Source organism: Loxodonta africana, chromosome 2 (genome assembly GCF_030014295.1).
Source record: "Loxodonta africana isolate mLoxAfr1 chromosome 2, mLoxAfr1.hap2, whole genome shotgun sequence".
Taxonomy (NCBI): Eukaryota; Metazoa; Chordata; class Mammalia; order Proboscidea; family Elephantidae; genus Loxodonta; species Loxodonta africana.
In genome coordinates this window covers 222,106,712-222,123,930 of record NC_087343.1, presented here as the reverse complement: position 1 = coordinate 222,123,930, position 17,219 = coordinate 222,106,712, and the positions used below count along the sequence as shown (strand labels likewise).

General features: G+C 48.0%; 1 protein-coding gene across 5 annotated transcripts in view; it reads right to left on the bottom strand.

Moving 5' to 3' along the window:
• Window positions 1-760: 760 nt before the first annotated feature.
• Window positions 761-17,219, bottom strand: part of LOC111753088 (interferon-induced GTP-binding protein Mx2-like) — a 37,369-nt gene continuing 20,910 nt past the window's right edge. For 3 of the 5 annotated variants that reach the window (XM_064279479.1, XM_064279480.1, XM_064279482.1), the window contains 8 exons: window positions 14,355-14,553; window positions 12,798-12,876; window positions 9,726-9,848; window positions 9,295-9,436; window positions 7,596-7,754; window positions 6,879-6,955; window positions 4,621-4,887; window positions 761-2,614 (listed from right to left, as the gene is read on the bottom strand). In XM_064279479.1, the coding sequence (XP_064135549.1) occupies window positions 2,384-2,614; window positions 4,621-4,887; window positions 6,879-6,955; window positions 7,596-7,754; window positions 9,295-9,436; window positions 9,726-9,848; window positions 12,798-12,876; window positions 14,355-14,553 (1,277 nt within the window). In that variant the 3' untranslated portion in view covers window positions 761-2,383. Of the gene's footprint in view, window positions 2,615-4,620; window positions 4,888-5,121; window positions 5,627-6,878; window positions 6,956-7,595; window positions 7,755-9,294; window positions 9,437-9,725; window positions 9,849-12,797; window positions 12,877-14,354; window positions 14,554-17,219 lie in introns of those variants that run through there. The other 2 variants (XM_064279478.1, XM_064279483.1) reach the window with 2 other exon arrangements.

Below are 17,219 nucleotides of genomic sequence, written 5' to 3'. Positions count from 1 at the left end.
TCCCGGGAGGCGGCGGGGCCAGCAGCACCTCCTAGGAACGCGCTCAGGCTGTCGCTGTGCGGCCAGAGCAGCGGGCCGTGCGCTCCGCTCGGGCGCCTTGTATCTGTCGCGGACCCCAAGCTGGCCAGGTGCGAGTCCACGCTCTTGTTGCTTTTGCCTGGTGTTGTGCGTGTGACTTATGGACCTGTGCTTCTCAAAGGGTGGTCCCGGACCAGGAACATTGGCATCCCCTGGGAGTTTGTCAGAAATTCAGATTTGGGGCCACCCCAGACCACGGAATCGGAATCTGCATTTGAAGAGGATACCCCAGGAGACTCGTTTTCAATTAAAGTGCAAAGAGGCTGGCGCGTGGCGTGCGTGCCAGTTCCTCTTCTCAGTGGCAGGCCCTGCTCTGCCTGCTTCTCGCCCCAGGGCCCCGCAGAGAGCCCTGCCCCAGGACTCAGATGCTGAAAGCCAAAAGCGGAGGAGCGCGGGGAGCCGAGCCAGGCTGGCCGGAGGCTCCGCCGCGGGCCCTGGCTTTGTACACCCGGGGTCTAGTACATGGTCACCGGGGAAGGTGGTGGCCTTTGCAAATCACTTTTCCTGACAGCGCCAGCCGTCCCTTGCCATTTGCCTGGTGATGTACTGGGAAATCAATACTTTGTGAAAGTTAATTTTTTCAAATGGTGCAGACGGTACACCTGTCAACTGCCTTCCCAGGACTTCTCCCCTGGGGTTTATGGGAATTGACCCAGCTGGCTCTTCTCTTTCCAGCTACTCTTCAAAATTCTCCTAGTCCTCACTTCCAAATTCTATTCTAGGTTGCCTCATTCCTCCTGTGGCCTGTAAGGAGAAGCCCAAAGACCCCAGCATAATAGCACTAGATTAAAAATGTCATCTCTTGGTTATGGAGTTGTTACCTGTGGTGGAGTCAGGCTCTCACTCATGGCGACCCCATGTACAACTGAACAAAACACTTCCTGGTCCTGCACCATCCCCACCATGATCCTTTTTAAGATGGGACTGTTGTGACCCATCGGTTTTCACTGGCTGATTTTCTGAAGTAGATTGCCAGGCCTTTCTTCCTAGTCTTAGTCTGGAAGCTCTCCTGAAATTTGTTGAGCTTCATAGCCACAGACAAGCCTCCATGTACAGACGGGTGCATTGATTTGGAATGGAACTCAAGTCCCCCACATGGGAGGCAAGAATTCTACCACTGAACCAACAGTGACCTCAATACAGATATTAATCGCTTTAAGAATATGTATTGTATTGCCTTTTTATTAAGTAATTCATACTCATTGCTTGGAAAATACAGAAAAGCATGAAGAAAATAAAATCACCTACAACCCTCCAGTCTAGAGATGATCACTGGTGAGAAGCTCTCTCTCTCTTTATTATTATTGTTTACTGTGGCGAAAATATACATAAGAAAACACACTCCAATCCAGCAGTTTCTACACGGACAGTTCAGTGACACTGATTACATTCTTCAAGTTGTGCAACCATTCTTGCTATCTTTTTCCAAACCATTCCACCACCATTAACACAAACTCCTTCCCCTTTCTCCCTCCCTCCCACTCCTGATAAACTAACTCAAACTCATTGCCATAGAGGTGATTTGGACTCACAGCAACCCCAAAGGACAGAGTAGAACTGCCCCAAGGATATTTCTAAGGAGTGGCTGGTAGATTCAAACCACTGACCTTTTTTGAACAACCAAAGTCAGGGTCGAAGCGACAGCCTTGGGTCACCTCCCTCACTCAGCAACACTCACTCTTTCTAGGTATAGCATTGATTAAGAAGTTACACGTGCTAGGTGAAAGGTTGGTGGTTTGGATCCAGCCAGAGGCACCTCAGAAAAAAGGCCTGGCAATCTGCTTCCAAAAGGTCACAGCCATGAAAACTCTGTGGAGCACAGTTTTACTCTGACACACATGAGATTGCCATGAGTCGGCGTCGACTCCAAGGGAATCCTTTTTTTTTTTTTTTTTAATGTGCCAGGTGCCTCTTAGAGTCTGGAAATACAAAAGAGGAATATATTATCCTTGCCCTCTGCAGGGTCTCATTATCCGATGGGGGAAAATGACAAAGAATTATTGTTGTACTCGAGAATGCCATAATTGAGTGCTATGGGGGCCCAAGGTCAGGACCACCCACCTCTTCATGGTGGTCAGGGAAGACTTCCTGGAGGAGGTGACAGCTGAGTACATGGGTCTCCTGCCAGGGTGAAGTCAGAGAAGCGTTCTGATGTGTGTAGAGCACAGAGAAGATGGATGCAGCCGGCACCAGAAGAGTCTGGCCCTCAGCGTAAAGCAGCTTCTGGCACCAGCTCTGCTTGCAAGGGACGCGCACAGAAGGATAGCACCCAAGAGCACCATCGCCCTCCAGCGGGCTGTCTCCTCTAAGTGGAGAACTGACGGAGCGTGCACCGCGCCTGCGTCAGCCGGTAGATCCGCTCCTTAAGGAGCCTCCTCTTGGTGGCCGTCTCCGTTTGCTCCTGCAGCAGCCAGGAGTAGCCCTCTTTTTCCTGTAATGTGTGCATCATGGACTTCTGCAGGCAGTCGCTATTCTCTTGGAGCAGGAAGAACTGAATTATGAGCGGGATCTGGTTGGCAAGACGCCTGCTGGTTTCCTGGAGGAAGGGGGTTAAGTAGGGTTAGTGGGAGGGGTCTTGGCCCAGAGCCTGGGATTGCTGAGAGAAGACCTGGCCTTGGGTGTATGTGTGGGTGCCTTGCTAAGACCTGAACTTGACGTCTGTGGACGCCCTGGCAAGTCCCACTCTATTGTGCAGTGTTGTTATGGGTTGAATTGTGTCTCCTCAAAAGATACGTTGAAGTCCTAACCTGCTGGTATCTGTGAATGTAACCTTTTTTGGAAATAGGGTCTTTGAAGATGTTATCAGTTAACATAGGTACCTGGGTGGTGCAAATGCTCTCGACTATAAACCTAAAGTTTGGCATTTTGAACTCACCAGCAGCACTGCGGAAGAAAGGCCTGGCTCTCTGCTTCTGTAAAGATTACAGCTAAGAAAGCTCTGTGGAGCTCAGTTCTACTCTGTGATACACGGGGTCCCCATACCCTGAGTTCATACTGGAGTAGGGGGCTCTAATCAAATCTGAGGAGTGTCCTATAAAAGATGAGAAGAGACACAGAAGGAGGATGGGCAACTGTGTGAAGACACATCTACAGCCAAGGAAGTCCTGGAGCTCCCAGAAGCTGCGAGAAAAGAAAGGATCTTCTCCTAGAGCCTTTGGAGGGCGCAGGGCCTGGCCGACACGTTGATTTGAACTTCTGGTGTCTGGAGCTGGGAGATGGTACATTTCTGTTCTTATAAACCACCCCACCAACAAGCAAACAAACAAACCTTGTTGCTGTCAAGTCTATTACAACTGACGGCGACCCCATATGTTACAGAGTGGAACTGCTTCATAGGGTTTTCATAAGGTTTTTTGTGCAGTAGCCTGGGTGGGTTTGAACTGCCAGCCTTTAGGTGAGTAGCCGAGTGCAAAGTGTTTGCATCACCCAGGGGCCTTTATAATCCACCGTGTTGTGGTATTTAGTTACAGCAGCCCTAGGAGACCAGTACAAGTGTCAGACACATGGCGCTTCTGTCTGGGCTGCCACTCTTACTACCCCGGCACTCCCTCTGGCACCAAGAACCCACTGATAGGTTAGCAGACCCCACCCCGCCAACTGCCCTTCACACTTCGGGCATCCCAGGGGGCCCCCTGCCACTCTCCCCCTCCCCCGAGTTCTGGGGGCCCCATGATTCCTGTCTCCCTTCTGGGAGGCAAATGGGACCTAGCACCAATGTCTGCCTCATTCCCTTTCTGCAAACTGATGTCCACTTTCCCTGGCAGCCTGACGCCCACGCCTGGGTAACTCTGCTTCTTGGGAAAGGGCTTTAGGAGTTGAGCATCTTCAAAGCTTCAAGGGTATTTTCCTTTCTCTGTGCTCTAATCCTTTAGCCAGCCGCTAGATCAGAAACCACAAAAATCACAAAATGTACAGAAAGAAATTTTAGCCTCTGTTTTGTGAAACTGGTGAGTTTGAGGTACTTTACAAGCTGAAGGCCTTCTGAACCTCAAGATAGTGAAATTATAGCCAGTATAGCTATTGTGTGTTAGATTTTGCTGTATTCTAATTTTATTAATTTTGTATTTCCTACATAAACCAATCAATTGCCCTTGAGTAGATTCTGACTCACAGTGATCCTAGAGGACAGGGTAGAACTGCCCCATAGAGTTTCCAAGGAGCGCCTGGTGGATTTGAACTGCCAGCCTTTTGGTTAGCAGACATAGCTCTTAACCACTACACTACCGGGGTTTCCACATAGCATATAAAATATAAAGAAATTTGGAACTGGAATTAATTTTGAGTTCATGCTCTGCCACGGTAAAAATAAATAAATAAATAAAATCCACAACTGATTTTGGGGAAGTTAGTTAAAAGCTCTCTTGGCTTGAGATTATAATTTCCCCTTCTTTAGAGTTAATAGAGTAGGTGTTATCACAGTACGAAAGGGCTTGATAAAGACCGGTGGTCCTTTCTGTCTTCCCTCAGTTAAGCAACTCTCAACAGGAAGACCCAACCTGCCAAATACCGGCCTGCACTGATTCCGTGCCTCTAAGAGCTCACCGTGAAATACGCATTCAGGTGTACACCGATTTCAGTAATAGAGGAAGTTGAAGGATCCGTTACGCTGGCACCAAAAACATTCAACTGATTCCTCTGAAAAAGCTGTGGATTATTTTCCAGTGGGTTAGACATCCGTTCTCGGACTTCCTTCAGAATCGCACGGTAAAGCTCATCTTGACAAAAAACCAGCTGCTCCATGCTGAACTGAAGCTGGACCAGATTTTCTGCTGCCTCTACTTGTCTCATTTTTATCTTTTCGATCAGGTCCTGATGAGATAAGAAAGGCAAACACATACTTTCCTTCCCCTTCTTAGGCTGAAACAATTTAGAAGTACATCAAATTAAAAATAAGCTAAGGTCAGAAAAGGCCCGAGACTTTAACTAGTGATTTTAAGACAGTCCCCGCCCCACCCTTCACTGCCTTCCTCAGCCCTATTGTGCTCACACCCCTTGCTCCCTGTCCAGCCCGCCTCCCTCCCACCCTTTCCTTCTCTCTGCCCTGGCCTCCCCGCCCCCACTGCACGGCCTTTCTCCTCCTTCGGTCATGGTTTAGTCAACGTTTTTACAAACGTGTCCTTCTGTCCTTATTAGCTGCCGTAGAGTCAGCCCCCAACTCCTGGTGACCCCATGACAACCGAATGAACGCTGCCTGGTCCTGCACCAGCCCCATGATCGGTTGTGGGTCGAACCACTGTGATCCACAGGGATTTCTCTGGCTAATTTTGGGAAGTAGGTCACCAGGCCTTTCTTCCTAGTCCATCTTAATCTGGAAGCTCTGCTGAAACCTGCTCAGCATCCCAACAACACGCAAGCCTCTATGGATACACAGTGGTGACTACGCCCGGGGTGAATTGGCTGAGAGTCAGTCCTAGGTCTCCCGCGGGGAAGGTGCACTTGAGTCTCTCTAAACCAAGCTGCTTGAATCCACGCTCCAGAATGACTCTGAATCTAATGACACGGTGGGATAATAGTTTGGTACGTTTACTTCCCAGAAATTCTGCTTCTCCTGGGAAAGAAAGGATGGCAAGGGAGAGAAGAGTCACGTCTTTGCTTTTGACTTTCAGACAGACTTCTGTAAATTGAAGGTAGGTTTGTAAAGTGAACGTTTGGGAGACAGAGGGCCTGTGAGTTTCACAAGTGTTGCTTTGTCTTCTCTTTTTGGAGTGTATGTAGCAATAACGGACAATAGATCCTGTTATGGATTGAATCGCGTCCCCCAAGAGATACGTTGAAGTCCTAGCCTGTGGTACCTGTGAACAAGGCCTTGTTTGGAAATAGGGTCTCTGAGGGCGTTCTCAGTTAATACAAGGACATACTGGAGTAGGGTGGGTCCTATTCCAATATGACCAATGTCCTTATAAAAGAAGAAACAGAGGCAGTTAAAGGAAGGGTGGCCATATGAGATGCGTCTAGAGGCCAAGGGACACCTGGGGCTACCAGAAGCTGAGAGAAACTGGATGGTTCTTCCCCTAGAGCCTCTGGAGAAAACATGGTCCTGCTGACACCTTGATTTGGGATTCTGGCCTCCAGAGGTGGGAGACCATAAATGTGTGTTGTTACAATTCTCTCAATTGACGATATTCTGTCACAGCAGCCCTGGGAAGCTCATACAGACCCTCGTGGACTGTAGAATGAGATTTTAACCCACTAGCCTCTGCCTGGGTGGAAGAGAAGTGCTGAGTGGAAAGCTACAGAGCTGTGGTAAGATTTTTAAGCCAAACTTTCAAAAAATTTTGGACTAGGGCTAGTAGATAATGCTGCGCTTTATGTGTGAAGAAGATTCATGGCGACCCCCTGGTGCGTCAGAGTAGAACTCTGCCCCCCAGGGTTTTCAATGGCTGCTTTTTTCAGAAGAGGATCACCAGGTCTTTCTTCCAAGGCACCCCTGGGAGGACGTCAATCTTTCAGTTAGCAGCTGAGCGTGTTAACCATTTGCACCACCCAGGGATCCCAACCAGTCATTAGGTACCGTCACATTTTAGGCCATCACTGCCGAGCCTCCATCCTGTCCTGCTGCATAAAGGCGTGTGGAAAAGATGACTAGGACATGCACCCACTTTCATTTCTCGCAGGAAGGGAAGACTAACTCCTGAGGCAGATAGGCGAGGCTCCTGGAGTTGCCAGCCCAGCAAATCTACAAGTAGAGCCCTGGCCTCATATTGCCAAACTCCAGTAAATATCTCACTTCTTTCAAAGGTGGGTGCTGGTTAAAACAGTCGGTAGTACCTGTGACTATCAAGCAACCTGTGAACGCTTACCTGGGCCGTTTGATTCAGGTTGGGAAATTCTCTGAAATTGGTTTTGGCCTGAGCAATGAAAGCCTGCTGGACAATTTCTGGCCAAAGAAAGAACAAAACCAAGCAGGAGTCAAAGGGGTTAAAGACACAGGGAGGATGAATCGGGGCTACCTCAACCCCATCCCAGGGCAGAGTTCCCCAGATCCAGACCAAGAGAGAAGTGGGGGGAAACAGTACATAATCCTAGGGAGAAAGACTGCCACAATCACTACCCACCCTGAGCTTGTGCTATTGCTGCCTGCCCTTCCCAGGGTCTGCCTCTGCCCTTTCCTCACACAGCTGCTTTGAGGGTTATGTATGATACAGATGAAGCTCAAGTGCCCGCTAGTATCCCCACCCCAAGACCGGAGAACCCATCGCTGCATTCTGTTCCTGTAGGATGTATTTAAAGGACCCTAAAAAAAAAAAAAAAAATGGAAGCTTCTACAATACTCCAGCACAGAGCTACCCAGCCTTCTATGTGCATTCGTGTCACCCGAAGCCCTTCTTACAATGAGGTTCTGATTCAGTAGGTCAGAGTCAGTATTTCTGACCACCACCCAGGTGAGGCTGATGTTGCAGGTCCACGGACCATATGGAGTCGCCATCTAGCTGTGCTAGATAACTGAATTCCCAGCTGTTCCCCCAAGGCACTGAGGTTTATGGAAGGTAGGGGATGGTCACTTGAAGGGTCCTTACCAGTAACTTTCTGGAGCATGTTCAGGGCTGGGTCTACCAGCTGTTGGATATACTGTCGCACAATGGCCACAAACGTCTGGTAGTTGATAAATCCAGGAAGCTCTTTGCCCCGGTACTGATTCTCATATTTTGAGACTTCTTCATGAACTATATTTTTTACTAGAACATAAAACAAACCACCGTGGTGAAGTTTAATAATTCCACAGATATTGAAAAGATTAGTTTGTTTGTTGTTTTGCCGTTGAGTAGACCCTGACTCATGGTGACCCCATGTGTGTTACAGTAGAACTGTACTCCATTGGGCTTTTCATGGCTAGTTTTTTGAAAGCAGATGGCCAGCCCTTTCTTCTGAGGTGCCTCTGGGTGGACTTGGAGTTCCAATCTTTCAGTTAGCAGCTGAGCTCACTAACCATTGCATCACCCAGGGACTGGACTCTATCGAAAAGATAGGAACTTATTTTTTTTAAAGCCTTACTTGTCCATTGTACCTAAGACAATATTTCCAAATACAGTTTCCTTTTTAGTGGAAAAAAAAAATTGTACTCTGATAATGCCATATAAGAAAAAATGATTTTTAAGAAGCAAAGGTCTTCTTCTATGGAAATTTATTTCAATCGAGAATTATCACCCCAAGGAAGAAGTCTAGTGTTTATAATTGGTAGGAGAAAAAGTCTGATTAGGTAAATGAAAATAGGAATTTAAAAAGTCTTGCAGCACTTGCAGGCTTCCCAAGACATCCAGAGTATACATGAAGGACTCCCACCCCCCAAACCCAGTTTTCATGGAAGTAGGTAAAGCTGATTTTATCAAGTGCACAACAAACAAACATAGAATAGCTCCGGCACACGTGCACGCGCGCAGACACGGGCACACGCACGCACGCACGCATCCTACTGACATCCGACCTGGAGCAGAGTGGAAGCTAGAGCGGCGCCGGGGAAGCAGGAGGTGCTCCTGAAACCACCCGCTCACCTCTGTGGTCCTGGCTGGGGACAAAGAGAAAGGGACGAACGTGTTCAGGAGAATTGTCTGGCTGCCCTGGGTACGTCAAGGTGGCTGACCAACGGCACCACCACTTCCTCTACATTTTTGCTTTGTTTTGATCAAACCCAATCATCCCCACAGCCTGGACCTTCCAGAAGGGGTGGTGGTGATTGACTTCGTGTGGATCTCCCTCCGAGGCAGCTGGGCGGCTCTCTGCCTCAGTCTCACCAAATGACAAACATCCCAGGTCCCCTTTTCTACCAGGGAAAACTCAGAAGCAGTTTTCCAGCCACGACTAATTCAGCAGTGGTGCCATGTGGCCAAAGCAAGCTCAACAGTGACCGCCGTGGGCATCATGTGGGCACTGAACACGTGCGGCCAGAGAAGCTTAGTGTGGGTGGGCTTCCAAGACAGACGCCTCTCCAAGGCACCCACGGTCCTGGGCCTGGAGCCCCGGGGATGCTCTGCACATCTCTCAGATGGGAACTGAGTGCCCCTGAGGAGGTCGGGGGCAGTGGCGTTGCCCTGGGCAGGGTTGGTGAGGGCAGGGCTCCACGGTGAGGGGTCTCCATGGCTGGCAAGCCGTTGAGTGCTCAGGGGAGCAGGCCATGGAGGGGTGGGCTGAGCTCCTTGTGCACATTTCATACGTGCCAGAGGTAGCTTCCCGTGTTGGTAAGTGGGACGCCACTTTGAGGGAGCCCTGCCCACGACTGACCTTTTTGGGTGTTGGCTGCCAGTACATGATTCCAGGTTTTAAACTCCATTCTGATTTTGTTATATAATCGTATCTCATTCTCCTTGACAGCTTCTTCTCCTTCTACTAGTTTTTCGACATCTCGATTGAACACCTTGACTTTCTGCAAACGAGATAAAGGCGTCCATCTCTCTGTGTTCACAGGTCCTCAGGCAGCTGTGTGTGGTGATGGTGGCCGGGGCTGCAAGGGGCGCACACACACCTCTTCTTACAGATGGGGCACCTGAAGGGCGGCTAGGGCCCAAGGTGGCTCCTGGCACCTCCATGGGGTGGGGACTGTGCGGGGCCACCTCAGGACATACTAGGCCACCAGGCAGGAATGCGGCCTCCCAAAGGCCTTTGGTGATGGAGAAGCCAGGTCGTGTGTCTGAGTTTCACGCGGGAATTCTTACCTCAATCAGAAAGAACATTTTATCTGTTTCCTTGTCTGGGACCTCGGTGCCATAATGACGCAGCTCCTCTGTCGCCCTCTGGTGGCTCTCCTGGATTTGCTGTCCTAATAATGGGAGTGATTTCTGAAGGAAACAATAGCAATGAATTAGACTCTGCAGCCTGATGAAATGAATGGACAGATTTCCTAGGTATGTAGGTAGACGCTCGTTTTAAAGCATTTAAGGGGATCCAGAATCTCTATTACGGGATGAAACTCGCTAAGGCCGTACACTTAACGGGCACGTTTGGGGATTTTGCAGCAAACAGATTAACCAGTTGCGCTCAAGCTGACCCAGCCCCCTGGTGACCCCACGTGTGTCAGAGCAGCACTGTGCTCCACAGGGCTTCAATGGGTGAGGATTCAGAGGTAGGTCACGAGGCCTTTCTTCCCATGCACCCCTGGGGGGACTCAAACCTCCAACCTTACTTTTAGCAGCCAAGTGCAGCAATTACTTGTTACCTACAGTTAGCCCCTGACTTACAATGGGCTTCTGTTTCAAAGACTCCTTTGTAAGGCGGTTTTGACATAAGTTGAATACGTTGGGTTTTTTTTTTTTTTCATTTCAAATCACGGCAGCGTTTCAAACAGGAAGTCATGAAAGTGAATATCTGTGAGTGAACATCTGAGAATGATGACATCAGCAAATTACACGCCACCACATTGTACGTAGTACAGACTACTAATGATAGGATGTGTGAAAAAAAGTAGATGGTAGCAAGTGTGGTTTGTCGTGACTCGAACATGCCGCAAGTCAGGAACTACCTGTATTGTATATAATAAGGCAACTTTGTTATGCAATTGGAGTCGTGTGGAATCAGTGGTGACTAGTTTGGTTTTGGGTTTTTTATTTGATTTTGCTTGGTGCTTTGCAGTCTGAGAACAAGTCCATTGGAACACGATGTAAGATCTCTTTAGCAAAGCATCTCTTGGAAGTGACTGGGTTTTATAAGCTGATAAAGGGTGCTTCAGTGGAAGGTGCGTCTTGGGTGTTGGTGTCAGCCCGGGCATAGTTCTACCCTACCAATGATGCTGTTGATAATAAGGAGACGGAAGGAAAGGTGCATAGGGGCACACTGGAAGGTCTTCTGAGGGCCAAGCCTTATTCCAAACACTCCACATCTCCTTTGATCCCCACACTACACTGTAGAGCAGGTGGTCGGATGGCCTCCTTTTTACAAGAGAGGAAACTAAGGCTCTGAGAGGGCAATTTACTTGCCATCCTCACTTACCTAGCAAGTGGCAGGGTTCAGGTTTTCACTCTGCCCACCACCCCAGAGACTGTGCAGGTGAACACTGTGGCAGAACAAGCAAAGTCACCTAGGAGATCAGGGGCTTCATTTCCTGCTCAGGGATGAGGTCGCTGCCCATGAGCTCACTAGCACTTGAGGAGTGAAGACCAAGTGGTTTGAGGATGGATTAGCACACTAAGGCTGTGCGAGATGAGGGTAATGGGGGCTCAACTCCACAAAGTATTAAGATTTTACAGGCCCTTTTTGGAGGGGACAGTTTGTGTCTCTAGACAGAAATGCATTAAATTTTTTTTGAAATTTCAAATATCATTATCATAATTAAATCTTGGTATATATTTAAAAAGTTAATTTAAAATGACATTTTAAACTCAAATTTCAGTGTAAAACATTGAAATGTTCAAAACAAGTTATGGAAAAATAAGCTATGAAAATGCAACTTTGATTTTTTCCCTAAAAGAAAACCCATTGTCGTTGAGTAAATTCTAACTCATAGTGACCCTATAGCACAGGGAAGAACTACCCCATAGGATGTCTTAGGCTGTAATCTTTATGGGAGCAGATCACCACATCTTTCTCCTGCAGAGCAGCTGGTGGGTTCAAATTGCCGACCTTTTGGTTAGCAGTTGACCTGTTAACCACAGCACCACCAGGGCTCCTTTTTTCTAAAAGAGAGCTATGTAAATCAGACAGGGATATGCTTTACAGAGGAGTTCCTGGGTGGTGCAAATGGGTAAGCACTTGAGTACTGACTGAAAGGTTGGTGGTTCAAAGCCACCCAGAGGCACCTTGTAAGAAAGGCTTGGCGATCTGTTTCCAAAAGGTCACAGCCTTGAAAACCCTATAGAGCACAGTTCTACTCTGCCACATGGGGTCGTCATGAGTCAGAATCGACTCAATGACAATGGGTAAAAAAAAATGGGTAGTAGGTAGGAATTTTCAGAGCCCTCTTCTGCAAAATGAGGGATTCAACTAGAATCAGCGCTACTCAGAGGGTGTTCCGGGATCGCTCACCTGCTGAATCAGAAAGTCTGGGAGTGGGAGCCAGGAATATGGGTCTTAACAGACTCTCCAGGTGACTCTTGTGCGCACTAAAGTTTGAGAGCCACTGGCCCCTTCCAAATCACTCACGCTGGGAGTGTGGTTCCTGGCTTAAAAGACACCATTGCTTTGGTCCTACAAACACATTAGCAGTCACTGAGAACCAGGACCTTGGGTCACCTGCCGGTGTAGAACTCTGCTCTCAGGGTTAAGACAAAATGTTCACACACTGTTCTACCTCTTTGCAGAGGTCCAGGCAGCACTAAAATACTGGATTTCTAACAAGCACTCTCAGTTCTCCCATATTGGAAAATATCATGAGAACTTTGGATGTGGTTGTCCATTTTTGAGGACCAGTAAGAACTGAACACTTATTTCTTACAATTTAGGAGAATGTTTTTTGTACTGGGAAGTGTTAACAACGTATGGAAAAACGCAGATTTTCTACCTCCGTGGCCGTTCCTCTTCCCACGCCTGAGCTGCTGTTAGAGGTTGGCCTCCCCCCTAGTTTCTTCTCCCGGGTTGACTGACCCACCTGTGTTTCTACACTGCGACTGGTTGCGGCCCCACTTCAGGAGCTCTCTTGTGGGCCTCTGGCCACGAGAAACGCGGCTTTTAGAATTTGCTTGTCTGTTGGCTTCCTTGGGTGGCGCAGTGGGTGTCTTGGCTGACACATAGCCGAGGGAGTGACGTGGCAGCTGCCATTTTGGCCAGTACCCCCCCCCCAACACCAAATGGCTCACTTTGATGTGCACCATGAGCTCCGTGGTCAGTCTCTCGGCCAGACAGGGCACCGTGGCCCTTCCTTCCTCCAGGAGGACTCTGAAACAGGACAGAGCACACATGAGCTCCAGAACCCTGTTCCGCCATTTTCCAGTACTGGGCTTTGTAAGTGGACGGGAGGGCTTAGCTTTGTTTTGTATTCTCATCAGGAGCTGATCAGTGCCCGAGAAACCAAAACCCAAAACTCACTGCCATGGAGTCAATTCCGACTCACAGTGACTCTGTAGGACAGAGCAGAACTGCTCCACAGGGTTTCCAAGGCTGTCATCTTTACGGAAGCTGACTCTCACTTCTTTCTCCTCCAAGCAACTGGTGACTTTGAACCGCCGACCTTTTAGTCAGCAGCTGAGTGCCTAACCACTGCACCACAAGGGCTCCTGTGCATGAGAAAGCCAGCTGCTAATTACTGAGCTAGCCCATCCCTAGCTAGCACAGGGCTGGGAAGGTTGCATTCGTTGTCTCCTTAATCATCAGAACCAGCCTCTGAGGTAGGCAGTCCTTTTACTGACAGGAAAACAGAAGAAACCTAAGGGAGACTCCTAGAGGTTAAGTACTTACACTTGTCTTTTACTGATTGTAACAAACCTTTCCATGAAGCTCACTAAGTGCCAGGTACCATCCTAAGCACTTTACACATGTCAACTTATTCCGCCCTTTGTTATGGATTGAACTGTGTCCTCCAAAACGATATGTTGGAGTCCTAACCACTGTGCCTGTGAACATGGCCTTGTTTGGAAATAGGGTCTTTGAAGGTGTTATCAGGTAACATGAGGTTGCACTGGAGCAGGGTGGGTCCTAATGCCATCTGAGTGGTGTCCTTATGAGAGAGGAGAGACACAGAGACGAAGGACAGCCACCTGAAGATGCACCTGCAAGCTAAGGGATGCCTAGAAGCTGAGAGAGACAGGGCGGATCTTCCCCTAGAGCCTTCTGGGAGAGAACATGGTCCTGCCGACGCCCTGCATTCTGACTACTGGTCTCCAGGAGTGTCACACGATAACGTGCTGTTGTTTAAAGCCTCCTACTTGGTGGTATTTTGTGGCAGCAGCCCTAGGAGACCCAGAAGGCAGGCTTTAATGTGCACCATCTGGGATAGGAGACCCAGGTTTCAGGAAGTTGGGAGATCTCTTTCTAGTCTTGCTTCCACTCACTAGTTGTTTGTCTTTATTGTCCTTATCTGTAAAATGGGAAGAAGCTCACCTGCACTACATATCTCTTAAAATTGTGTGGCACGCCAATGACAAAGCAAGAGAAGACATCTGGGGAGAGCAAAGGGCTCTCTAGGTGTGGAATGATGTGATACGATTTTAATCATCAGCGGCATTAAAGCCCAATAAACACTAACGTGTTTAAATTTCTCTAAATTAGCCAATACATTGATTTAAAAATTAAAGACAAGGGTAGACCATGCTACCCCTTATCATTTTTTACAGACGAATTGATTGTAATCTTGGCCAATTCTAGCTGGGGGAACATGTTCCTGGGAGTCCAACTCCAGGCCCCTCCTAGAGCCTCACCTGAAATTCCGATGTGTTTGGAAGAAGTTTATTTCCCTCTTAGTGGCTTCTGCCAAGCTCAGCTTGTCGGTGATCTCCTGCTGGCCCCGGCACCTCACAATCATGTAGCCCTTCTTGAGGTGGTACGTGAGGTTCTGCACCACATTCAGGATTCCTGTTTCCAAGCCCTTGTCTACTAGATCTGGTTTGGTCAGGATCCCTGTGAGATGGGTGGAGAAGGGCAGTGCAGAGTCAGTTCACCCCTTTCTTCCAGACACACCTGGAACATGCTGGGCTTTGAACGCTTCTCCAGGACCACCCAGGCCTCCTGCAGCCTCGATTCCCAGTGCCTGGCAGCCCTTCATTTTATTCCACTGTCACTCCTCTTAGGTGGATTTTATCTATCACCTATTCACCCATTGTCACGGACTGAATTGTGTCCCCAAAATATGTGTCTACTGGGCTAGGCCGTGATTCCCAGTATTGTGTGGTTGTCCACCATTTTGTCATCTGATGTGATTTTCCTATGTGTTATAAATCTTACCTTTGTGATGCTAATGAGGCAGGACTCAATCTACAAGATTAAGTTTGTCTTAAGTCAATCTTTTTTGAAATATAAAAGAGAGAAGCGAGCAGGGAGACATGGGGACCTCATACCACCCGGGGTCCCTGTGCTGAGAAGCTCCTAGATCAGGGGAAGACTGATGACAAGGACCTTCCTCCAGAGCCAACACAGAGAGAAAGCCTTCCCCTGGAGCTGGCTCCCTGAATATGGACTTCTAGCCTCCTAGACTGTGAGATAATAAACTTCTCTTTGTTACAGGCCTCTACTTGTGGTATTTCTGTTACAGCAGCCCTAGATAACGAAGACACCCCTATTCTCTCAGTGTTCACCCACTGTATAATTCAGCAAATGTTTCTTGGGTGTCTCTGTGTGCCAGGACATAGGGTATCATCCTCAAAACAGACTGGCTCTATCCTCCACGTTCTTGAGAACAACTTGTTTCTCACTGTAAGGGGGTCTGTACCCCCTGTTACAGACTGACTTGTGTCCCCTGAAAATATATGTTGAATCCTAATCCCTGTACCTGTAAATATGACCCTTTTTGGAAATAGGGCTTTTCTTTTCTTACATTATAGAGGTCAAACCAGAGTAGGATGGGCCTTAAACCTCATCCCTTCTGAGTTATACAAAGAGGAGAATAGGCTCAGAGATATACAGAAGAGGACAAATACCACGTGAGAACCCATCCAGAGGCAAAGGAACACCAAGGATTGCCGGCAAGAACTAGATACTGAAGAGCCTTGCTGGTGCAGTGGTTAAGAGCTTGGCTGTTAACCAAAAGCTGGCAGTTCGAATCCACCAGACGCTCTTTGGAAACTCTATGGGGGAGTTCTACCCTGTCCTATAGGGTCGCTATGAGTCAGAATTGACTTGAGGGCAAATGGTTTTTGTTCGTTTGTTTACTAGAAGCTGAAATAGACAAGGAAGGTCCTTCCTGTAGAGTCACGCTCTGAGTTTGGACTTTTAGCCTCCTGAAGTGTGAGAAAATTAGCTTCTTCGCCCACTTGTGGTATTTCTGCCACGTCAGCACTAGGTAACTAAGATACCCCTTTCTAAAGTCTCTGGTCACAGACCTACTCTGTCCCCCTCTGTGGGCACCTCCTCTGATATTCTCTCATCCTTCTTCTCCTGCCCCAGGCCTTTTGACTTGCTCTGGATGAAAACCTTTGACTTCTGAGCCTGTATTTTTGTTTACGTTCTTTGAGTGTAAATTTGTTGTTGCATTTGTTTGTTTATGCTGGAACCTCAATGTAATCTTCTGCTGTCTTTCCTGATTTTTAATTTGTGGGTAAGCCCAAATGTCTGATCTACCATCTCCTGAAATTTTCTGGCACCTCAGTTAAGCAGTTGTCTCTCTTTCTCTGTTTTAATCTTCTTATTACCAAAAGTTGTGACTTAAAAGCATATCTTTTGAAGAATACCAAGGATACAAGGTAATTAGGAGCCCAAGAGACAGAAAGGGCCACATAAACCAGAGACTACATCAGCCTGAGACCAGAAGAACTAGATGGTGCCCAGCTACAACTGATGACTGCCCTGACAGGGAACACAACAGAGAACCCCTGAGGGAGCAGGAGAGCAGTGGGATGCAGACCCCAAATTCTCATAAAAAGACAAGACTTAATAGTCTGACTGAGACTAGAAGGACCCCGGTGGTCATGGTCCCTAGACCTTCTGCTGGCCCAGGACAGGAACCATTACCAAAGCCAACTCTTCAGACAGGGATTGGACTGGTCAATGGAATGGAGAGGGATGCTGGTGAGGAGTGAGCTCCTTGGATCAGGTGGACACTTGAGGCTACGTTGGCATCTGCTGTCTGGAGGGAAGATGAGAGGGTAGAGGTGGTTAGAAGCTGGTGGAATGGACACGAAAAGAGAGGGTGGAGGGAGGGAGTGGGTTGTCTCATTAGGGGGAAAGCGATTGGGAGTATGTAGCAAGGTGTATATAAATTTTTGTATGAGAGACTGACTTGCTTCGTAAACTTAAAGCACAATAAAAATTAAAAAAAAAAAAAGCATATCTTTATCCTTACTACAAGGTTTGTCTGAGCATATCTCTTCAGGTTACCAACAGCCGAGACATACGTGAATCTACCTTCGAACCTCCCACAGGGAAAGGAGAGGACCTTCCACTGGGGGGGAAGAAAGGTGGCCGAGAAAGTCTTTCCCCTGGAACCAGTGATCATGAAAGCTGAGACTGTTGTAGTTTATTTGGAGAAAAGGTAGTGATATAATAAAAACAGGGGTTTGTAATTAGGACTCACCCTAGCTGGGGAGAGAGAACCTTCTCATAGTCATGTTCATACCCAACCTCTCTAGCTG